This window comes from Engraulis encrasicolus, chromosome 15 (genome assembly GCF_034702125.1).
Source record: "Engraulis encrasicolus isolate BLACKSEA-1 chromosome 15, IST_EnEncr_1.0, whole genome shotgun sequence".
NCBI classification, from domain to species: domain Eukaryota; kingdom Metazoa; phylum Chordata; class Actinopteri; order Clupeiformes; family Engraulidae; genus Engraulis; species Engraulis encrasicolus.
In genome coordinates this window covers 35,321,248-35,338,539 of record NC_085871.1, presented here as the reverse complement: position 1 = coordinate 35,338,539, position 17,292 = coordinate 35,321,248, and the positions used below count along the sequence as shown (strand labels likewise).

At 44.4% G+C, this 17,292-nt stretch overlaps 1 protein-coding gene across 1 annotated transcript in view; it reads left to right on the top strand.

Moving 5' to 3' along the window:
• exoc4 (exocyst complex component 4) overlaps positions 1-17,292 on the top strand; it is a 230,914-nt gene that overhangs the window by 46,361 nt on the left and 167,261 nt on the right. Inside the window, exons 8-9 of the mRNA XM_063218022.1 lie at positions 14,268-14,413; positions 15,393-15,481. Coding sequence (XP_063074092.1) covers positions 14,268-14,413; positions 15,393-15,481 — 235 coding nt within the window. The remainder of the gene's footprint in view (positions 1-14,267; positions 14,414-15,392; positions 15,482-17,292) is intronic.

Below are 17,292 nucleotides of genomic sequence, written 5' to 3'. Positions count from 1 at the left end.
AGTACAGTATGACATTGGCGCATGGAGAAACTATAGGCCTGGGCCAACATTTCAGCCATTTATATTTTGAGAAATAAGGCTACCCATTTTACCCATGACATGTATAATAGTAGTACATTGTCATTGTCAAAAAATGCAGTACAGTGAATCATTTCTGTTTACAACACAGTTTCATTTGTCCCTCATGCAGGGGTCTATATAAGGAAAACAATAATAAAACAAAATAGGAGCAGAGATAAGAATTTAAGATCACTGTGTGTAACGCATAGACAAAAAGGGTCTAAGAGGGTAGGCTATGCCTTTTCCCCCACACACATAGGCGTACATATTCTACATGAGGGGTACTGGTCACAGGGCCAGTTTTTCAAAATTCCACCCAGTAAAAGGGCTGAACAACATATTATATATTTATGTCAATATTCACATTCATTACACATTCATTTCTATATGAATACCTGTATGTCTCCTCTGCTGTGTCAATGAAGGCCTGTCACCTAACTCATTACAACTGTAAAACAAAGCCTGGGGAGTGTTAGTAAACTCATCCCAACTGTCCCTTCTCTGAAGTTTTTTTTATATTGCTCCCAAACCCAGGAACGCAGGAACTGGGGGTGCTGTGGTCGGCGGAGGCTCTGGGAGTCCTCCCAGAAAAAAAATCTGTTTTTTAGATGCAATTTCCTGCATTCTAATCAATTTTAGGATGAAGAATGGCGAATCCCATCTGACTAACTTCTTCATTTTTTATGTAGCCTAACCAAGGATGACTAGATTTTACCTTTTTTTTGTTGAACATTTCACTTCAAAATTATTAAGTTCTTCTCGCGGAAGGGAAACGCGCACCTAATGTGGAGGTGAGGGCGTGTTCAAGAGCAAATCGTGCTGCCGTGACACAGTTTCTCTCTTCTCCATGGGCAGTCTACAATGTGTGAAATGAGTAGAAATACTAGGCTATGCGATGCACTTGTGAGAGGTGACCGGGCTTTCAAACAATTTAGATTGTCTTGCAATTGCGACTGTGTATCTCAAGATGCATACGATCAGGACAACTGCCCTGTCTCCCCGCCCGCGCACAAAAGCACGCACGACACACAGACATACTGCTTCCCGTATGTGATTACACTCTGACGGCCAAAGAGTTTGTGCTGTGATCGGCGAGAGAAGTAGGCTAAGCGCCAAAGCAGCTCGTGCCATTGCTGGCTATTGATACAGGGAGAGTGTGAAAGCCACCTTTAGTTTGCATTTGACGTAGGCCATAGGCTAAACGGTGGTCAAATCAGCAGCAAGAGGCAAAAGGAACAAATCGCCACCACTACAAAAGTCCAAAACATCTAACAATAGCACAGCCATTTCACATCAGATTCACCCCATAGGCTAGCAAACTCCGCGGCTAAGATAGACTTCACCAGCAATAGGCAAGACCTAGCCTACAAATGTGCTACTACGAATCCAATCTCCACCGCAAGAAACAGAAGTCACTTCTTAGCTGACACGATGCCCTTCTCCCGTCGCACTTTAAATTCACCTAATTCCTTGCTTAGTTGGTCCGTGTTTGATCACCAAAGTGATGAGACTTCTCTTCACAACAAGTTAGCTCCTCCAATGGGTGTATGTTGATGCATGCCCAAGCCAACATATCGCTGTTAATACCACATTTATTACTACCTTGACACCACAAGCTAAACAAAACAAACATCTCTCCCGCGTCACTGGCTGCACCGTTCTACACCACTGTTCCGGTCTGGTTGGGGTCTAAAAGTTTATCACTCATTTCAAACCAAAATTGCATTCACATTTCAAACTACTTATAAGTATTAAAAAAGTAGAAAATATTCATATTTTGTGTTTCTATTTTAGAATAATAATGAGGAAAAAAACTATGTCTGAATTTAGGGTAGGCCTAATACACAAGTGATGCAGTAGGTAGAAAGGCTATGATGCAGCTGCGTCTGTTGTCCAGCACCCGGAGCACCCCACTTCCTGCGTCCCTGCCCAAACCCAAGTTAACTATAACAACTTGACTAGGCTTTTGATCCCTCTGTCTTTCAAGCACTTGTGGTTTTCTCTATAGGATGTATTTACTCCAGGAGGAAAATGCGAAGGAAATCGTAATTCAAATCGTTTTTAACAAAAACGGAAATCGTTTAAAAAAAAAAAAAAGTTAATAAACTATGGCGGCCAAATTTAAACCATGGCGGGCCGCCATAGTTTCCTCAATGTATGGGAAACACTGAGATAGTCACGAAAGAGGAGAGTCTTTACATTGCTTTTTGGTTTCAGTTGTATCATTCAGAATATAAGACTAGAGGTGTCACGGCCCCAATTTTCACGGCAATTCTCGCAGCCATTATTTGGAGGTAGACCTTTAGAATGTAAAATAACGGAGAAGGGGCTCGCCCCTGTTAAAAATGGCTTATTTATGAGAAAATTCAGACATACTATTCAAGGACAATACTGTATATGAAATGTGCTTCTAAATATTTACCTTTCTAATTTGAACAGACTATTCGATTCATATGATTCATATGATTCATATGATTCAAATTCGATTCATATGATTTGAGTAGATATTTAGCCTGACGTTTCAAATCTGGTCTTTGATTAAATGTCTCTTCATATTCACACGGTTTGAGGTCATTTTTTGACAGAGGTGGGTGTGTTGATTGATTTGCATTGACTGAAGAGCACAGGTCGTCCTACACAACATGACGGCTGCACTTGCCATTTTCCAGGGCTGTCGCAAATTGCCATGACAGTATTCAACCCCTCAGTGTATGATTTATCCAATGTTTGGACATTAATGGCAGACATTTCGAACCGTGTTTTTGTAAATCCCTCTCCTTGCTAATTTTAATTAATCAGCCTTATTCCGAATACTAGCATGTGTGAGTGTGTGTTATCACTGATTAGTGCCTTTTTCCTCGGTCTATGCACAAGCACCAGCCTTCACTGTGTGGCTATTATGGTGTTTTTGTTTTCTGAAGTCACCCACAATGTCAGAATCATTAAATGGCCGTGCAATCAGGAAAGTGTGCGAACTGAAGTAGCTTTGCCCCACTGAGTGAGAAACCTGCAATCTTCTGCAGGTCTGGCTGGACTGGTAGTCTGGCACACAGGGCATTTTCCCGGTGGGCCGACTGTCCTCAGGGGCCAACGTGCTTGGGTTTTTTGATCGCCCCACTATTTAAAGGGGTCTGCCCATTTGTACATCTTCAGTAAAGAAGACTGTCGACTTGTGTGATGGGCCGGTGTAAACCTGAAATGCCCGTGCCGTTTTTTGCGCCCTGTCCAGCCCTGAGTGCGGATGATCGGCATGGCAATCGTAATGCCGCCGCCGCCGCCGCCGCTGTTAACTACCTATTCCACACGCCCTTTTCAAGTCTATTGCAGACTAGCAATAATTGCTGCAGGGAGACCTTGCTAATGGCAGGGTCACATCGGAGGATAAATCAAAGGGAAAATACTGATTGCTAACGATACAGCGCGCGACGGCTAAACCCACCTCTGCATTTCAGTCTGTGAAAGGACCCATCATGCAGATTTTTAAAAGTTTTTTTGGGGGTGCTTTATGGGCATTTATTTTGATAGGACTGTGTGTGAGGAGACAGGAGGCGAGTGGGAGAGGGAGATGTGGAGGAGGTTTGGGAGATGTCCTTGGGCCAGACTAGAACTAGCCTGATTATCATGACTTTCAAATCTCTTCGAGACTTGGCCTGACCAAGAGCATAACGGCTAACATTCTCAAACGGCATGGTTGACCCACCTCCCTTGGTTAGCTACTGGTAGGGGCAGAAAAGGCTGAGCCAAAGTTTAAACCAAACATTTTCTTAGTTCCAATAGAACGTCTCTGCTTAAACCATGTCACTGCCTTGAACACGCCTCTACCCAGGACCGTTGGAGATGCTCAAAGTTGATTGCTTCCCGAATCCCGACAAAGTGGGTGGAGTTCCCCAGCTCTTTTCCTAAGCAAGTGTAGCAGAGCCAAAGGTGTTGCGTCACTGCGAGGGCAGAGCCTGGGTAGATTTGAACCTCTGCTGAAAGGGAAAATAAAATACTGATTGCCAACTATACAGTGTGCTTATACCAACATCTGCATTTCAGACTGTGAAAGATGAAGCAAGCAGATACTGTAACACGGTTTAAGATTTTCTGTACTTTTGTCAAGGAAGTTGTCAGTGAACTTGGAGCTACACTGTAATGATATAGCCCAGGAATCATTTAAGATGCACTCAGTTCTTCCCACTCATGGTTGCGTCACAAGCATGGGGAAATCATTCCTGAAATACCTACTGTCAAAAGTTCATTGTGATATGATGTTTCCTTATGTTCAGTGTATCATTGTAATTTTGACTGATGCATAAAATATGTATTCATGTAAGTCAAGTCTTGACAACTTAACATGACAACACTGGAGTATCACCACCAAGTCCAAATGAACTGCCACAATAACAGTTATATAAGAGGTATGTTTCATTTTTAATCAAAATCAGTCTGCTGAGTTCTGCACCTATTCTTATTCTATTTAAGTCCACGTCATTCAGGACCTCAGATGAGCTTCTGTGCTTCCATGCTTCTAGAATGTCAGGGCACCCATTCTTAAAAGAATGTTCTTGCATCTCCTTGCCTCATCTGTCAGTAGTGCTGTAAGATGGAGTGAGATGGTATGGAAATGAAAAACTTTGATGCTGGAAGGATTCAAGTCTGTCTTCTGTCTTTCAGTTTTGCTTATAATTTGTGGAGCACCCTTTTTATTCTGGAAACTCAGAAACAAGTGTGTTATGTTGGCATTGATCAATGTCTCTCGCTATTTTTTGTCTTATTCTATTACTGTATTTGGCTTTATGTGTGCTCAAGGCATGCTTGTGTTTGTGTTCCATTTTCTATGTGGACTTTGTATTTTGATAATGTTCCGCCATCGTGGATGAATGCATTCTCTTCAATGATTGATGCTGTTTGTTGTTGTTGTTTTTTTTTTAGAGATTTCTTTTCTTCTTATAAATGCATGTGTGCAATGCATTATCCGTCAGACTGCAACTACAGACATGAGATATTGTGCTACTCTCAGACCGTAAGCAGCACCTTCTGTAGCTGCAGTCAAGGTCAAAACAAAAAGTGGCCTTCAAAACTTTTCAGCAAAAGAAATGTATTGCACAGCCTACCGACACTCAATCTCCACTCGTGACAAAACCCCCTCCAAAAAAACAGGAACCTTGAAATCCCTCAGAAGCAGTCGGTCCAATTTTACAGAAGCCGAAGGGGATGGATGTGCACTCCAGCTACCTTAAAGGAGCACCACGCTACTTTGGTTGGTTCTCTCCGGGTCATTTCACGTGAAATCAGACACTTTGGGACCCGACCAACACAGATTTCAATCATAATTGGTGTCCCTGTTTAGTAGCAAGGTAGCACCCCAGAACTACATTTGTGTGAATCTGACACCAATATTAAGGGAGAAACAGACTAGGAAAGGTTTACATATGAGGGTAGGATACTATACATTCAGCCTTGATTATATCAGTCAGTGTAAGTCACAAAAAGATGTCTGTGGTGTTATTTGAAAGCTATTTTCTGACTCTACAAATTACACAAACAGCATGGAATACAACAACCCTCAGAATATGAATTATGATAAATTGAAAAATTTAAAATTGAATATCAAAAAGCCTTTTAAAATGGCCAGTTCCTTGTCTAAATGTAGCCTGCAACGTCATGAACAACACCTGAAATGCTGGTGTTTGGTTCTTTATTCATTTCAGAGATAATGGGACTCAAGAATATGGCATCATACAGATCACCTAGTAATAATATGGTAATACCATAGTAATGCCACATGACAGCATGCCTTTTGAAATATGTGAAGGATGGAGATGGTCCATGAGGATGCAGGAAGTTCAATTTCACATCTGTTTGTGACTTACACTGACTGATATAATCAAGGCTGAATGTATAGTGTCCTACCCTCATGTAAACCTTTGTTAGTGTGTTTCTCCCTCAATATTGGTGTCAGATTCACAAAAATGCAGTTCTGGGGTGCTACCTTGCTACTAAACAGGCACACCAAGTATGATTGAAATCTGTGTCGGTCGGGTCCCAAAGTGTCTGATTTCATGTGAAATGACCCCTCCCTTTATGGGCCATCTCTACCAGAAGACTGGTTAGTAGGGCTGTTAGCACCTGCATGGCATATAGGTTGCCTTCAAACATTCACATTGTTGCCATTCATCATTTTCATGGATTTACACAGACCGACATGTGACACAGACTTGACTTGGACTAATTTTTTTTTGCTCTGTCTTGTCTTGAACTCAAACGTCTCTTGCCCTTGGACTTGCCCAGTCCTGGTCGTCAGCCCATATGTGCTCCCTCGACACGCGACAACTTGCGTTGCTGTTTTTTGCCCACAAACTACTGGGGGTGCCAAAGAATGTTTATTCACCTTGTAATGACTCGGTCAAGAAATAATACTAACCATCTCATTCACTGACTTAAGTGTTGCATAGTGTCCCTTTAAAGCAATACAGAGTAGATCACGCCTTCAGTCACCCTGTAGCAGGGGTGGGCAATTATCTTGGGCAAATGTCCACATTAGCTTTTGATTATCGACCAAAGACCAGATATCGCAGGGGACTGTCTGTGTCATTAATAAGAACTAATATGCACTGACATAATTCTTTGGCTATTCAAGTCCTGCACATTGTAATGAAATTTTATCTGGAACTATTAGCCATTTTATGAATGTTTGGTAAGAGTAGCCCTTCGATTTTTTTAAAGGTTGTCTTGTAAGAATCTGTGAGCCAGATGAAATAACTAAGCGGGCCCACCTCTACCCTATTGGTTGTAATGTGTCATGGAGAACTGTAATAGTGACTTGATGCACCTCCAAACCAGGTTTACAATTGCTCCTGATGCCCCTCCTGGGAGTTGCAGGTTCCAAGTCGAAGAACCACCACTACTTGTGGAAACTTTATTTCAAACTTCAGAAACTATTTTAATTCCTGCAAGCACTTTTGCTGACCTCCTCTTACTTCCCCTTCTGCTTACCTCGTCTTAGTCAGATGTTCACCTGCAGTTCGACTAAGCACTGCGCTATTTGTGCTAATTGGCCACATTTGCAGTTTATTAGACTGAATTGGGGCAGATCAGCCTGTGTGTAGTTAAATTAAGCGTTTTTGTGTTTGTTTGTTTATAGAAAGTTGCTGCTTGCTGCTTGTTTTTTCCTTCCACATTTAACAAACATTGAACACAAGCCATCCTTACTCGCTTTGGCCAAACACGCAGATCTGAGGAAAGTGAGCAAGTGGGCAAAGTGTCTTAAATATGCCAAATGCACACGCACACGCACACGCACACGCACACGCACACGCACACACAGCACAGGAACACCGAAATCTCTCACAAACTATATTTCTTTCTTTCTTTCTTACACAAGACACTCTTGGACATGCCGTGAGACACACAGACACGGTCGCACACACACACACACAAAGCTCTCCAAGACATAGCAGCTTACTGAACCCAGGCACTCGCAGTTTGTTATCTGGTGTGAAAAGCCATTTGCTATTTCTCACAGGCAGGCTTCCTTCAGTCACCCGCTTTCTCACTCGCACAAACGTGTGTGTGTGTGTGTGTGTGTGTGTGTCTGTGTCTGTGTCTGTGTGTGTGTGTGTGTGTGTGTGTGTGTGTGTGTGTGTGTGTCTGTGTCTGTGTCTGTGTCTGTGTGTGTGTGTGTGTGTGTGTGTGTGTGTGTGTCTGTGTGTGTCTGTGTGTGTGCGTGTCTGTGTGTATGCGTGTCTGTGTGTATGCGTGTCTGTGTGTGTGTGTGTGTGTGCATATGTGCGTGTGTGTGTGCGTACGTGCGTGCCACCCTGTGTCTGCCAATCACTCTTTGAGGCAGCAGTGGTACGGTAGCAGCAGCCACGGCGGCGTCAGCGGCAGCCATGAATATTGATTTCCTGTGCAGTGCTAAAACAACCTTGCCTTTAGAGACCCCCTCTCCTCTCTGGCAGCCAACGCAGACTTTACTTTTGCAAAGTGGGATGCCAGGAGATGGAGTGCTTCACTGGGTGTCAGTCAGCCAGGAGTGGACGAAGGTCAGCCGAGATGTTAAAAGCCCTGAGTGATTGTCTCGTGCTTGCGAGCAAGCGTGTGTGTGTGCATGCGTACACACGCGCATGCACACGCACACACGCGCACGCACACAGACCTTGTGATGCTGCATTGGACATTCACAGGACATTCTCTTGTAGTCAACTACAGGTCTTAAATAGAGAAGGTTTTTGGGGCTGAAGAACACACTTTGTACATTTGACAGTCTGGACTGACCAAAAGTAACAAGTGCTTGCAGTAAGAAAATCTGACCTGACGTTCTCCAATAGACACAATAACATTTGTATGCACTGCTGGCACTCTTGGATGGAAAAAAAATTCAAAGTACTAGGTGGGAAAAAATACGATGAAAGTGTTCAGGCTGGCAGGAACCTTGGTCAGGCACCTTGAGAATTGCCTTGTCGGCCTTGAAGCTCACTCAGGGCCGGTTCTAGTCAATTTGGTGCCCTAGGTGAGCACCCCTCTTTGCTTTGGGTGGAATTAGAAATTGGCATGTGTAAACATAGTGTCATACTGTACATCAGATAAATCTGCCCTGATCCACCACCTACATATGTACTGAGTGCATTGCTTAATGTTCTAATTCTTTGGGACTTGGCGCCCCCAAGAAATTTGGCGCCCTAGGCGACCGCCTGGCCTGCCTATGCCTAGTGCCATCCCTGAGTTCACTTGTATAATCAGGACCATGCTTTGCAGTGGGTAATGTGATGTACATTTTCACCAGCTCCTCACTTCCTTGTTTTATTGCCCCTGCTTGTGTGAGGTCAGCAGTGCCTTTTGGAAATCCCTTTCGAATTATCCCCCACAAAACTGATAACAATAAGTAGTTTTATTTTGGCCGCTGTGTATTGCCACTGCCTTACTGTACGTGGTTGAGGTCAGCAAATATTCTCTTCTCTTCCTCTTAATTCCGTTTTGTCTTTTTTTGCCTGCCCCCAAGCCGAGAACAATAAGCACTACTTTCAGATAAGATCAAAGTGCCATTTGTACTCCTGGGTTGGGTTGGAGTCGTACGTGCGGTACTCTAGATGAGATTTAGGACACCTGCATCGTCAGTGCTTTTCTTCTTTGCGAAGGAGGAGGGCACTAGTGGAAGAGAGAGAAAAAGGAGGAATGGGCGAACGGACTAATAACTTTGCCCTCGCTTACCTTTCCTCTTCCTCTCTCTCTCTCTCTCTTTTTTAGTCTGTCGTTTTCTGCTTTCTTTTTTATTTTTGTGTTCAGTGGCACTCCTACACTTTGCCTGAATGCTGATTCAGGCCAACCGTTATCCTATGTGTGTGTGTGCTGCTCTCGCTCTCGCTCTCGCTCTCTTTCTCTCTTTCTTTCTCTCTCTCGTGTTGATGTCTGTGTCTGTATATGAGTGTGTGCACAGTTGTACCGAAGTATAGTGTGTGTGTTGTGTGATGGCACTGGTGGAGTTGTTTGTATGTGTGTGTGTCTGTGTGTGTATACAGTATGTGCACACGTGACACAACTGCTTACTGTCTTGCGTGTGCACTTTTTTGTAAGTGATCGCTTTAATAAAGCCATCTCCACCGTTGCTAGTGCTCCCGCTACCTCCTCTCCTGCTCCTGCTGCTGCTGCAATTGAGTTGTCCCCCTGGTTCCCCGGGCTGGGAAGGGTCCACTGAGGGGTGTGGAGGTGTGGAAGTGTGGCAGGGTAATGAGGCACTCGGCTGGGCTGGAGACGGTGGCCTGACTGGCCCCCATACACTGGACCTGACAGGCAGCACTCGCTCAGGGGAAGTAAAGGGAGGGAAGTTGGCCTTAATGAGGCACGGGAGAGACATTGCAGACATTTTTTTTTACACGCATGCACGGACAGGCACACACACACACACACACGTGCGCATGCAGGCTTGCAGTCGCACGCACGCACGCACGCACGCACGCACGCACGCACGCACGCACGCACGCACGCACGCACGCACGCACGCACGCACACACACACACACACACACACACACACTTGCAGTCACACCTACAGACATTTTGGCACACATTCCCAAAATATAGGAGAAACCGTGGAGAGTGAAAAGGTCAGTCAGTATAAGACAGCCCTAGAAATAGATTGCATGGACTGTAAGTTCATGCATCCAGACCCTCACAAGACCCACACTAAGTTTACACACACAGACACACACATAGACACACACACAGACACACACACAGACACACACACAGACACACACACACACACACACACACACTCACATAGACACACACACACACACACACACACACACACACACACACACACACACACACACACACACACACACACACACACACACACACACACACACACACACACACACACACACACACACACACACACACAAAGTGTCCCCAGCAGGTCAAGTAAATTGCGGTATAAAGGTGAGGTTCACAGCCCGACGTTCAAGCATAATCATCTTATTTTCACACTGTGGCACATGGCACGTGAAAGCACATTTTTCATTGCAGCTGGAAACCAGTGGTCCTCAGTGGTACAGGGAGAGAAAAAATACAATCGGTCCTGATTTCAGAAATCGCTGGAGTAGACTTTGATGGAACTATCAATTAAAAAAAGAGATGATGTTCAAGTTTTGTGTATTCAATTTTATCATTCGATTGACTTCAGCGAACATAATCAAATCAAATTATCCCTCACTGTCAGCTGGTGACAATATGGTGAGAAGAAAACATCCATGAATTGAACCTGAAATGACTTACGTCAATGATATCATTTTCCTCAGACGGCTAAGAGGCTAATCAGTTAATAACACCTGTTGTTTTACTCTCTTCGACGTCTTCCCTTCTAAAACCCCCAACTTCTTTTCTCTCTCTCTCTCTCTCTCTCTCTCTCTCTCTCTCTCTCTCTCTCTCTCTCTCTCTCTCTCTCTCTCTCTCTCTCTCTCTCTCTCTCTATACCCCCCCCCACCACCAGCACCACACACACACACACACACACACACACACACACACACACACACACACACACACACACACACACACACACACACACACACACACACACACACACACACACACACACACACTGTCCCACAGTTTAATTGCCTCTGGACTTCAGTCCCCCCATCTCTCCCTGTCTCTCTCGTCCCGTTAATGCAATTTGAGCAGGTTGGAACCCCTTCATCAGACAAATGCCCGCATTTAATTAAGTCGGTGGGGTGATGCGGCGGGCCAGCTCTGTCAGCGGATCAGATGGTCATTAGTAATTAATACGCACACGCAGGATCACAGCTCCACGCTTCCCCGCGTACTCTGGTGCTGACAACACTGGGAATCAAACTCCCTCACAGACTGCGGATTTACTGAGGAGGGGTAGTGGGGACTAGAGGGAGAGATGCAGAGGGACTTCTGTCTTTTCTCTCTGTCTGTGTCTTTCTTTTGTGTGTTCTTTTTGGGTCATTTCACGTGAAATCAGACACTTTGGGACCCGACCGACCCAGATTTCAATCATACTTGGTGTGCCTTTTCAGTAGCAAGGTAGCACCCCAGAACTGCATTGGTTTGAATCTGACACTAATATTAAGGGAGAAACAGACTAGGAAAGGTTCACATGTGAGGGTAGGACACTATACATTCAGCCTTGAATATATCAGTCAGTGTTAGTCACAAAAAGATGCCTGTGGTGTTGTTTGAAAGCTCTTTTCTGGCTCTACATATTACACAATCACATTGGAATACAACTACTCTCAGAATATGAATTATGATAAATTGAAAAATTAAAAATTGAATATCTAAAAAACCTATATTTTAAAATGGCCAGTTCCTTGTCCAAACGTAGCCGGCAATGTCATGAGCAGCACCTAAAATGCTGGTGTTCGGTTTGTTATTCATTTCAGAGAGAAGTTGACTCACAAATATGGCGTCATACAGACCACTTACTAATAATATGGTAATACCATAGTAGCATCACATGACAAAACAAAAACAAAACAAAAATGGTCAGTGTCCATGGTCCCAGGTTTCAGAAACTAAGGCAGATGTCCATTTATACACACCAAATGATGATATGTGAATGTTTGAACATTCCTTCTCTGTGTACCTGTGCCATCTTCCCTTTACCGTACTTTAAAGAGATAATCAATGGCTACACTCTCATTTTGTACTCTACCAGTGCATTTAAAGCAACAGCTGTGTCTTTTGTAGATAATGTATAAGTACGTCCCGTTGCAGTTACAGGTTCCACTACCAGAAGCACATCCTGATGATCCATGACAAGTCTATCTGTTCTGAAGGGAAAAGTGAAGGATGGAGATGGCCCATGAGGATGCAGGAAGTTCAGTTTCACCTCTCCAGTGCTCGGCATACATTCCTCAGCACATGCTAGCCACCAGTTGCCATCATATACAGCTACAATATACCCTTTGATGCTTGAAAATTTAACACATTCCTTTACTGAGCTCACTCTTTCAACTCTGCCTTCTCTGAATGCTGAAAATGGCCTAACTTCCACTGTGTCCATTGACAATGGGCAGAAGCTGTGTAGTTTTTGAGTACCTGGAATAGTTCTTGCAGATTCAAACCTTTTCAACAGGTTCTCAGCTTCATGATGGTACATCTCTGTTGTGGCAAACTGGCAATGGATGTATAGTGTCCTACCCTCACATGTGAACCTTTCCTAGTCTGTTTCTCCCTTAATATTAGTGTCAGATTCAAACCAATGCAGTTCTGGGGTGCTACCTTGCTACTGAAAAGGCACACCAAGTATGATCGAAATCCGTGTCGGTCGGGTCCCAAAGTGTCTGATTTCACGTGAAATGACCCTTTTCTCTCTTGTCCGTTATGACGGCTCTTCCTTTCTTTCTTTCTTTCTTTCTTTCTTTCTTCCTTTCTTTCTTTCTTTCTTTCTTTCTTTCTTTCTTTCTTTCTTTCTTGTATCTTTCTTTCTTTTATATTATCTTTGTTCTTTCCTTCTTTCTTTCATATTGTCTTTGTTTCATTACATCTCTCTTTTATATTGTCTTTGTTTCTTCCGTTCTGTCTATTCTTCATTCATGTCCTTCTTCGTCCCTCCATCCGGTCCCATCTCTTCCTGTCTTTGTCACTGTCTGGGCCCCCCATCCTGCAGGTTTAATTACTCCATTACGCGTCAGATGTATTTCCATCTGTCTGCCCATTACGTCCCGCCACCCCCGGCCCGGCTCGGCCCACTAAGGGCACTTTCGTCCGGTCGGTGTTGGAAATGGAAAGGACCAAATTGCCCCAGTAAATTATGACACGACTAGACAAAAAGTGTGTGCGTACGTGCGTGCGTGTGTCTGTCTGCGTAGGGTGAAACAGGTGATGGGGCTGGCACAGAAGGGAGGGGCTAATTTGTAACAGACAGACACACACACACACACACACACACACACACACACACACAGACACAGACACAGACACAGACACAGACACAGACACAGACACAGACACACACACACACACACACACACACACACACACAACCCCCCTATTCAGGTCTCTGTCCCTTCTGTCCTACACAATGGGGTGTTTATTAGCGTGTGTTTGTTTTTGTAATCAAAGTTAATGAATGTGCAGTGTGTGGCCCAATCATTGCTGTTCCACCGGCAGTCTGGATTCATGAGCGAGCAAATTTGAGTCATTGGGGTCGGTGCAGGTTGGAGAAGAGATGAACATAATAATCCAGAAGTCTGGTCTTGTTTGTAGCCTTGGTGGTCTTCCTCCAGTTTGACTGTTTCCTGTCCTCGTCATGAATGACCATTCTGATGGTCTCAGCTATAATGGTTGGTAGGGAAGTTAGGGTGTCAGACTTGTAGCCCAAAGGTTGCCGATTCGACTCCCGACCCACCAGGTTGGTGGGGGGAGTAATTAGCCAGTGCTCTCCCCCAGTCTACTCCATGACTTGAAGTACCCTGAGCATGGTACCGTCCCGCCGCACTACTCCCTTGGGGGGCGCCATTGAGGGCTACCCCCTTGCACGGGTGAGGCATAAATGCAATTTTGTTGTGTGCAGTTATCACTTGTGTGCTGTGGAGTGTTGTGTCACAATGACAATGGGAGTTGTAGTTTCCCAACTGGGCTTTCACTTTCACTTTCACTTCTTGCTCAAGTTACCTCCTGGTCATCCTAACTGTGTGTGTTCCCCTGATCCTCCTAACTGTGTCTGTGTGTGTGTGTGCCCCTCTGAAGGTGCTTCTGATGGACTACCTGGATGTGAAGAATAGCCGCAGTGCTGCCGAGCCCTCCTCCCAGCTCTCCTACACCAGCGCTGCCAGCGACTTTGGAGCCTTCTTTTCCAAGAAGAAACCCATGAGGCCCAAACAGTCCCTCTTCAAGTAAGCCACACTTCGAGCTAACACGGGATTGTTGTGCACCTAGTAGAGTATTGGGTTAAGGCAGTGGTTCTCAACCTTTTTTTTTGAACATACGCTCTCTTGACCTCATCATAAGCCTTCAAACACCCCCTTGACCTAATCATAAGCCTGCCAACGCCGCAATTAGTATTGAAAAATAAAATGAACAAATGCCCCTCAATGGAAACTAAGCCCCGCCCCCACTCAGTTGTCTCCTTCTCAACGCCCCCTCCCTAGGGCTCCCCAATAACCCCAGGGGGGCTGTAGCGCCCCCGTTGAGAAACCCCAGGTTAAGGCTTCCCTCTATTGAGACCCAAACAGTCCCTCTTCAAGTAAAATTTTCTTAGATCTAACATTTGGAAGTTGTGCACTTACTGCAAAGTATAGATTTTACGCCTCCTTCTAGCGAGTGATCGTTTAACTCGCTACAAGTTTTCTCATTTTGTGGCCCAAAGGGCCCACTTTATCACTGATATGACCCAAACAGTCCCTGTTCAAGTAAGCCATATTTTAAAGCAACATAAACAAGTTTGAACACCTAGGCAGCATACCTTTAGAAGCTTGGAACAAGCAATGGATCGCTTTATACTGAGAAAGCATTTGCGAGATTGAAGAGAGTGAATCCTCCCTTGACTACACATTTCCTTCAATAACACATAACAGCAAAGAGGACACGAACTGTAAAGCTGAGATTCAGAAAAAGAAAGTAGTGTTGAGTCTTGAAAATGCATCTACTCACCTCTCTATTTGTCCAAGTTTTTATTTTTATTTTTTTGTATTCCACTCCATTTTTTTTGTCCTCTCCCTTCTCCATCTCGTCTTGTTTCTTCTCTTCCCCGCTGACTGACTGTTCTACTCTTTTTCGTTTCTCCTCTCCTCTCCTCTCCTCTGGTCCTCTCCTCTCCTCTCCTCTGGTCCTCTCCTCTCCTCTCCTCTCCTCTCCTCTCCTCTCCTCCACTAGGTTCGAGTCGTCCTCCCATGCGATCAGCATGAGTGCCTACCTACGGGAGCAGAGGAGGGAGCTCTATAGCAAGAGTGGAGAACTTCAGGGTGAGTACTGTGAAGGCCATCAGATCTCCCTTACGGTGAAGAAGTACAAGGGACAAAGTGTGTGCGTGTGTTTGTGTGCGTGTGTTTGTGTGTGTGTGTGTGTGCGTGTGTGCGTGTCTAAACACACACGCAGGGCTGAATCTGTCATACAGGGCATTTCCTGGTGTGCTGACAGTTCTCAGCGGCCAAGGCTGTTTTTTTTGTTTTTGTATTTTCTTTGAGAGGGTCATGACAAATTCCCAAAACCTTTTTTTGGTCCCAGTCCCGCCCTGTGTGTTTTGGTGTCTGTGCAAACCTGTGTGTTTGGGAGGAGAGCGGTGTCTTTGGGGTGCAAAGGTGTGTGATGGAGAGGACCCTTGGACTGAAGTGTGAAGATGCCTTTTTAACTTTGCTTTTTCCCTCAAGGACCTTGTTGTGTTGCTGGAATAAAAGCACATAAAATGAAACCTGGGTAGATACAGACAGACCAACACACACACACACACACACGCACGCACGCGCACACGCGCACGCGCACACGCACACGCACACGCACACGGTTACACACACGGGTACACACAAATGCATTGTGGGTGAGTGAGACAGGCTCCCCTCGAGAGCATGTTGTCTCCAAGTGTTTTTTGTTTTGTTTTATATTATATTTTCTCTCTCACTATTTCTCTCATGCTGTAAAAGTGACCTTGTGGTTTCAATCAGGGATGCTTGACAGCACTGTATGCCCACAGTTTCTTTTTTTCCCTCTACCCCCCCCCCCCCCCCCCCCTTCACCCTATGCCTCTGAGACACAGCCTGTGTGAAATGATAGAGACACAGGAGGGAAAAAAGAGGGGAGAATGAGGTGGAGGACGGTGGGAAAGAGTAGCCAACAACATACTGTACAGTGTAGGTAACTTCAGGCGAGTAGAAAGCTTTGAAGGAAACAGAGAGAACCAGGACTTTCTACAGACAGCTTTGACATAGCATGTCTTTTATAGCTGTTTTTTTAAACACAGGTTCGATTTTTTTAGCATGGGTACTGGAAGAGATGGCACCAAGTCACTAAATTGCAAGTCTCAAGTCCCGCAAATCAAGTCTGAGTCTAGTCACAAGTTAAGACACTTTTGACCAAGTCAAGTCCAAGTCGTACCAAAGCCAAGTCAAGTCCAAGTCTCATTTTTTACTTTGCTTCATAAATTCATTACCTCTCCACACTGCTATGCACGTTCCCCTTTGCCAGTTTCGTAGGCCTACTGGTACTGGTTAGCGACAAATCATTTATGATATGTTTTTAAATACAAATGGGTCATTTCACGTGAAATCAGACACTTTGGGACCCGACCAACACAGATTTCAATCATACTTGCTGTGCCTGTTTAGTAGCAAGGTAGCACCCCAGAACTGCATTTGTTTGAATCTGACACCAATATTAAGGGAGAAACAGACTAGGAAAGGTTTACATATGAGGGTAGGAAACTATACATTCAGCATTGATTATATCAGTGTGTTATATTTTCAGGTGTTGTTTATGACCTTGCAGGCTATGATTAGACAGGAAACCGGCCATTTAAAAATATACGTTTTTTGATGTTCAATTTTAAATTTTTCAATGCATCATAATTCATATTCTGAAGGTTGTTGTATTCCATGCTGTTTGTGTAGAGCCAGAAAATAGCTTTCAAACAACACCTCAGACATCTTTTTGTGACTTACACTGACTGATACAATCAAGGCTGAATGTATAGTGTCCTACCCTCATATGTAAACCTTTGCTAGTCTGTTTCTCCCTTAATATTGGTGTCATATTCACAATGACCCAAATGCAAAAGATGGAG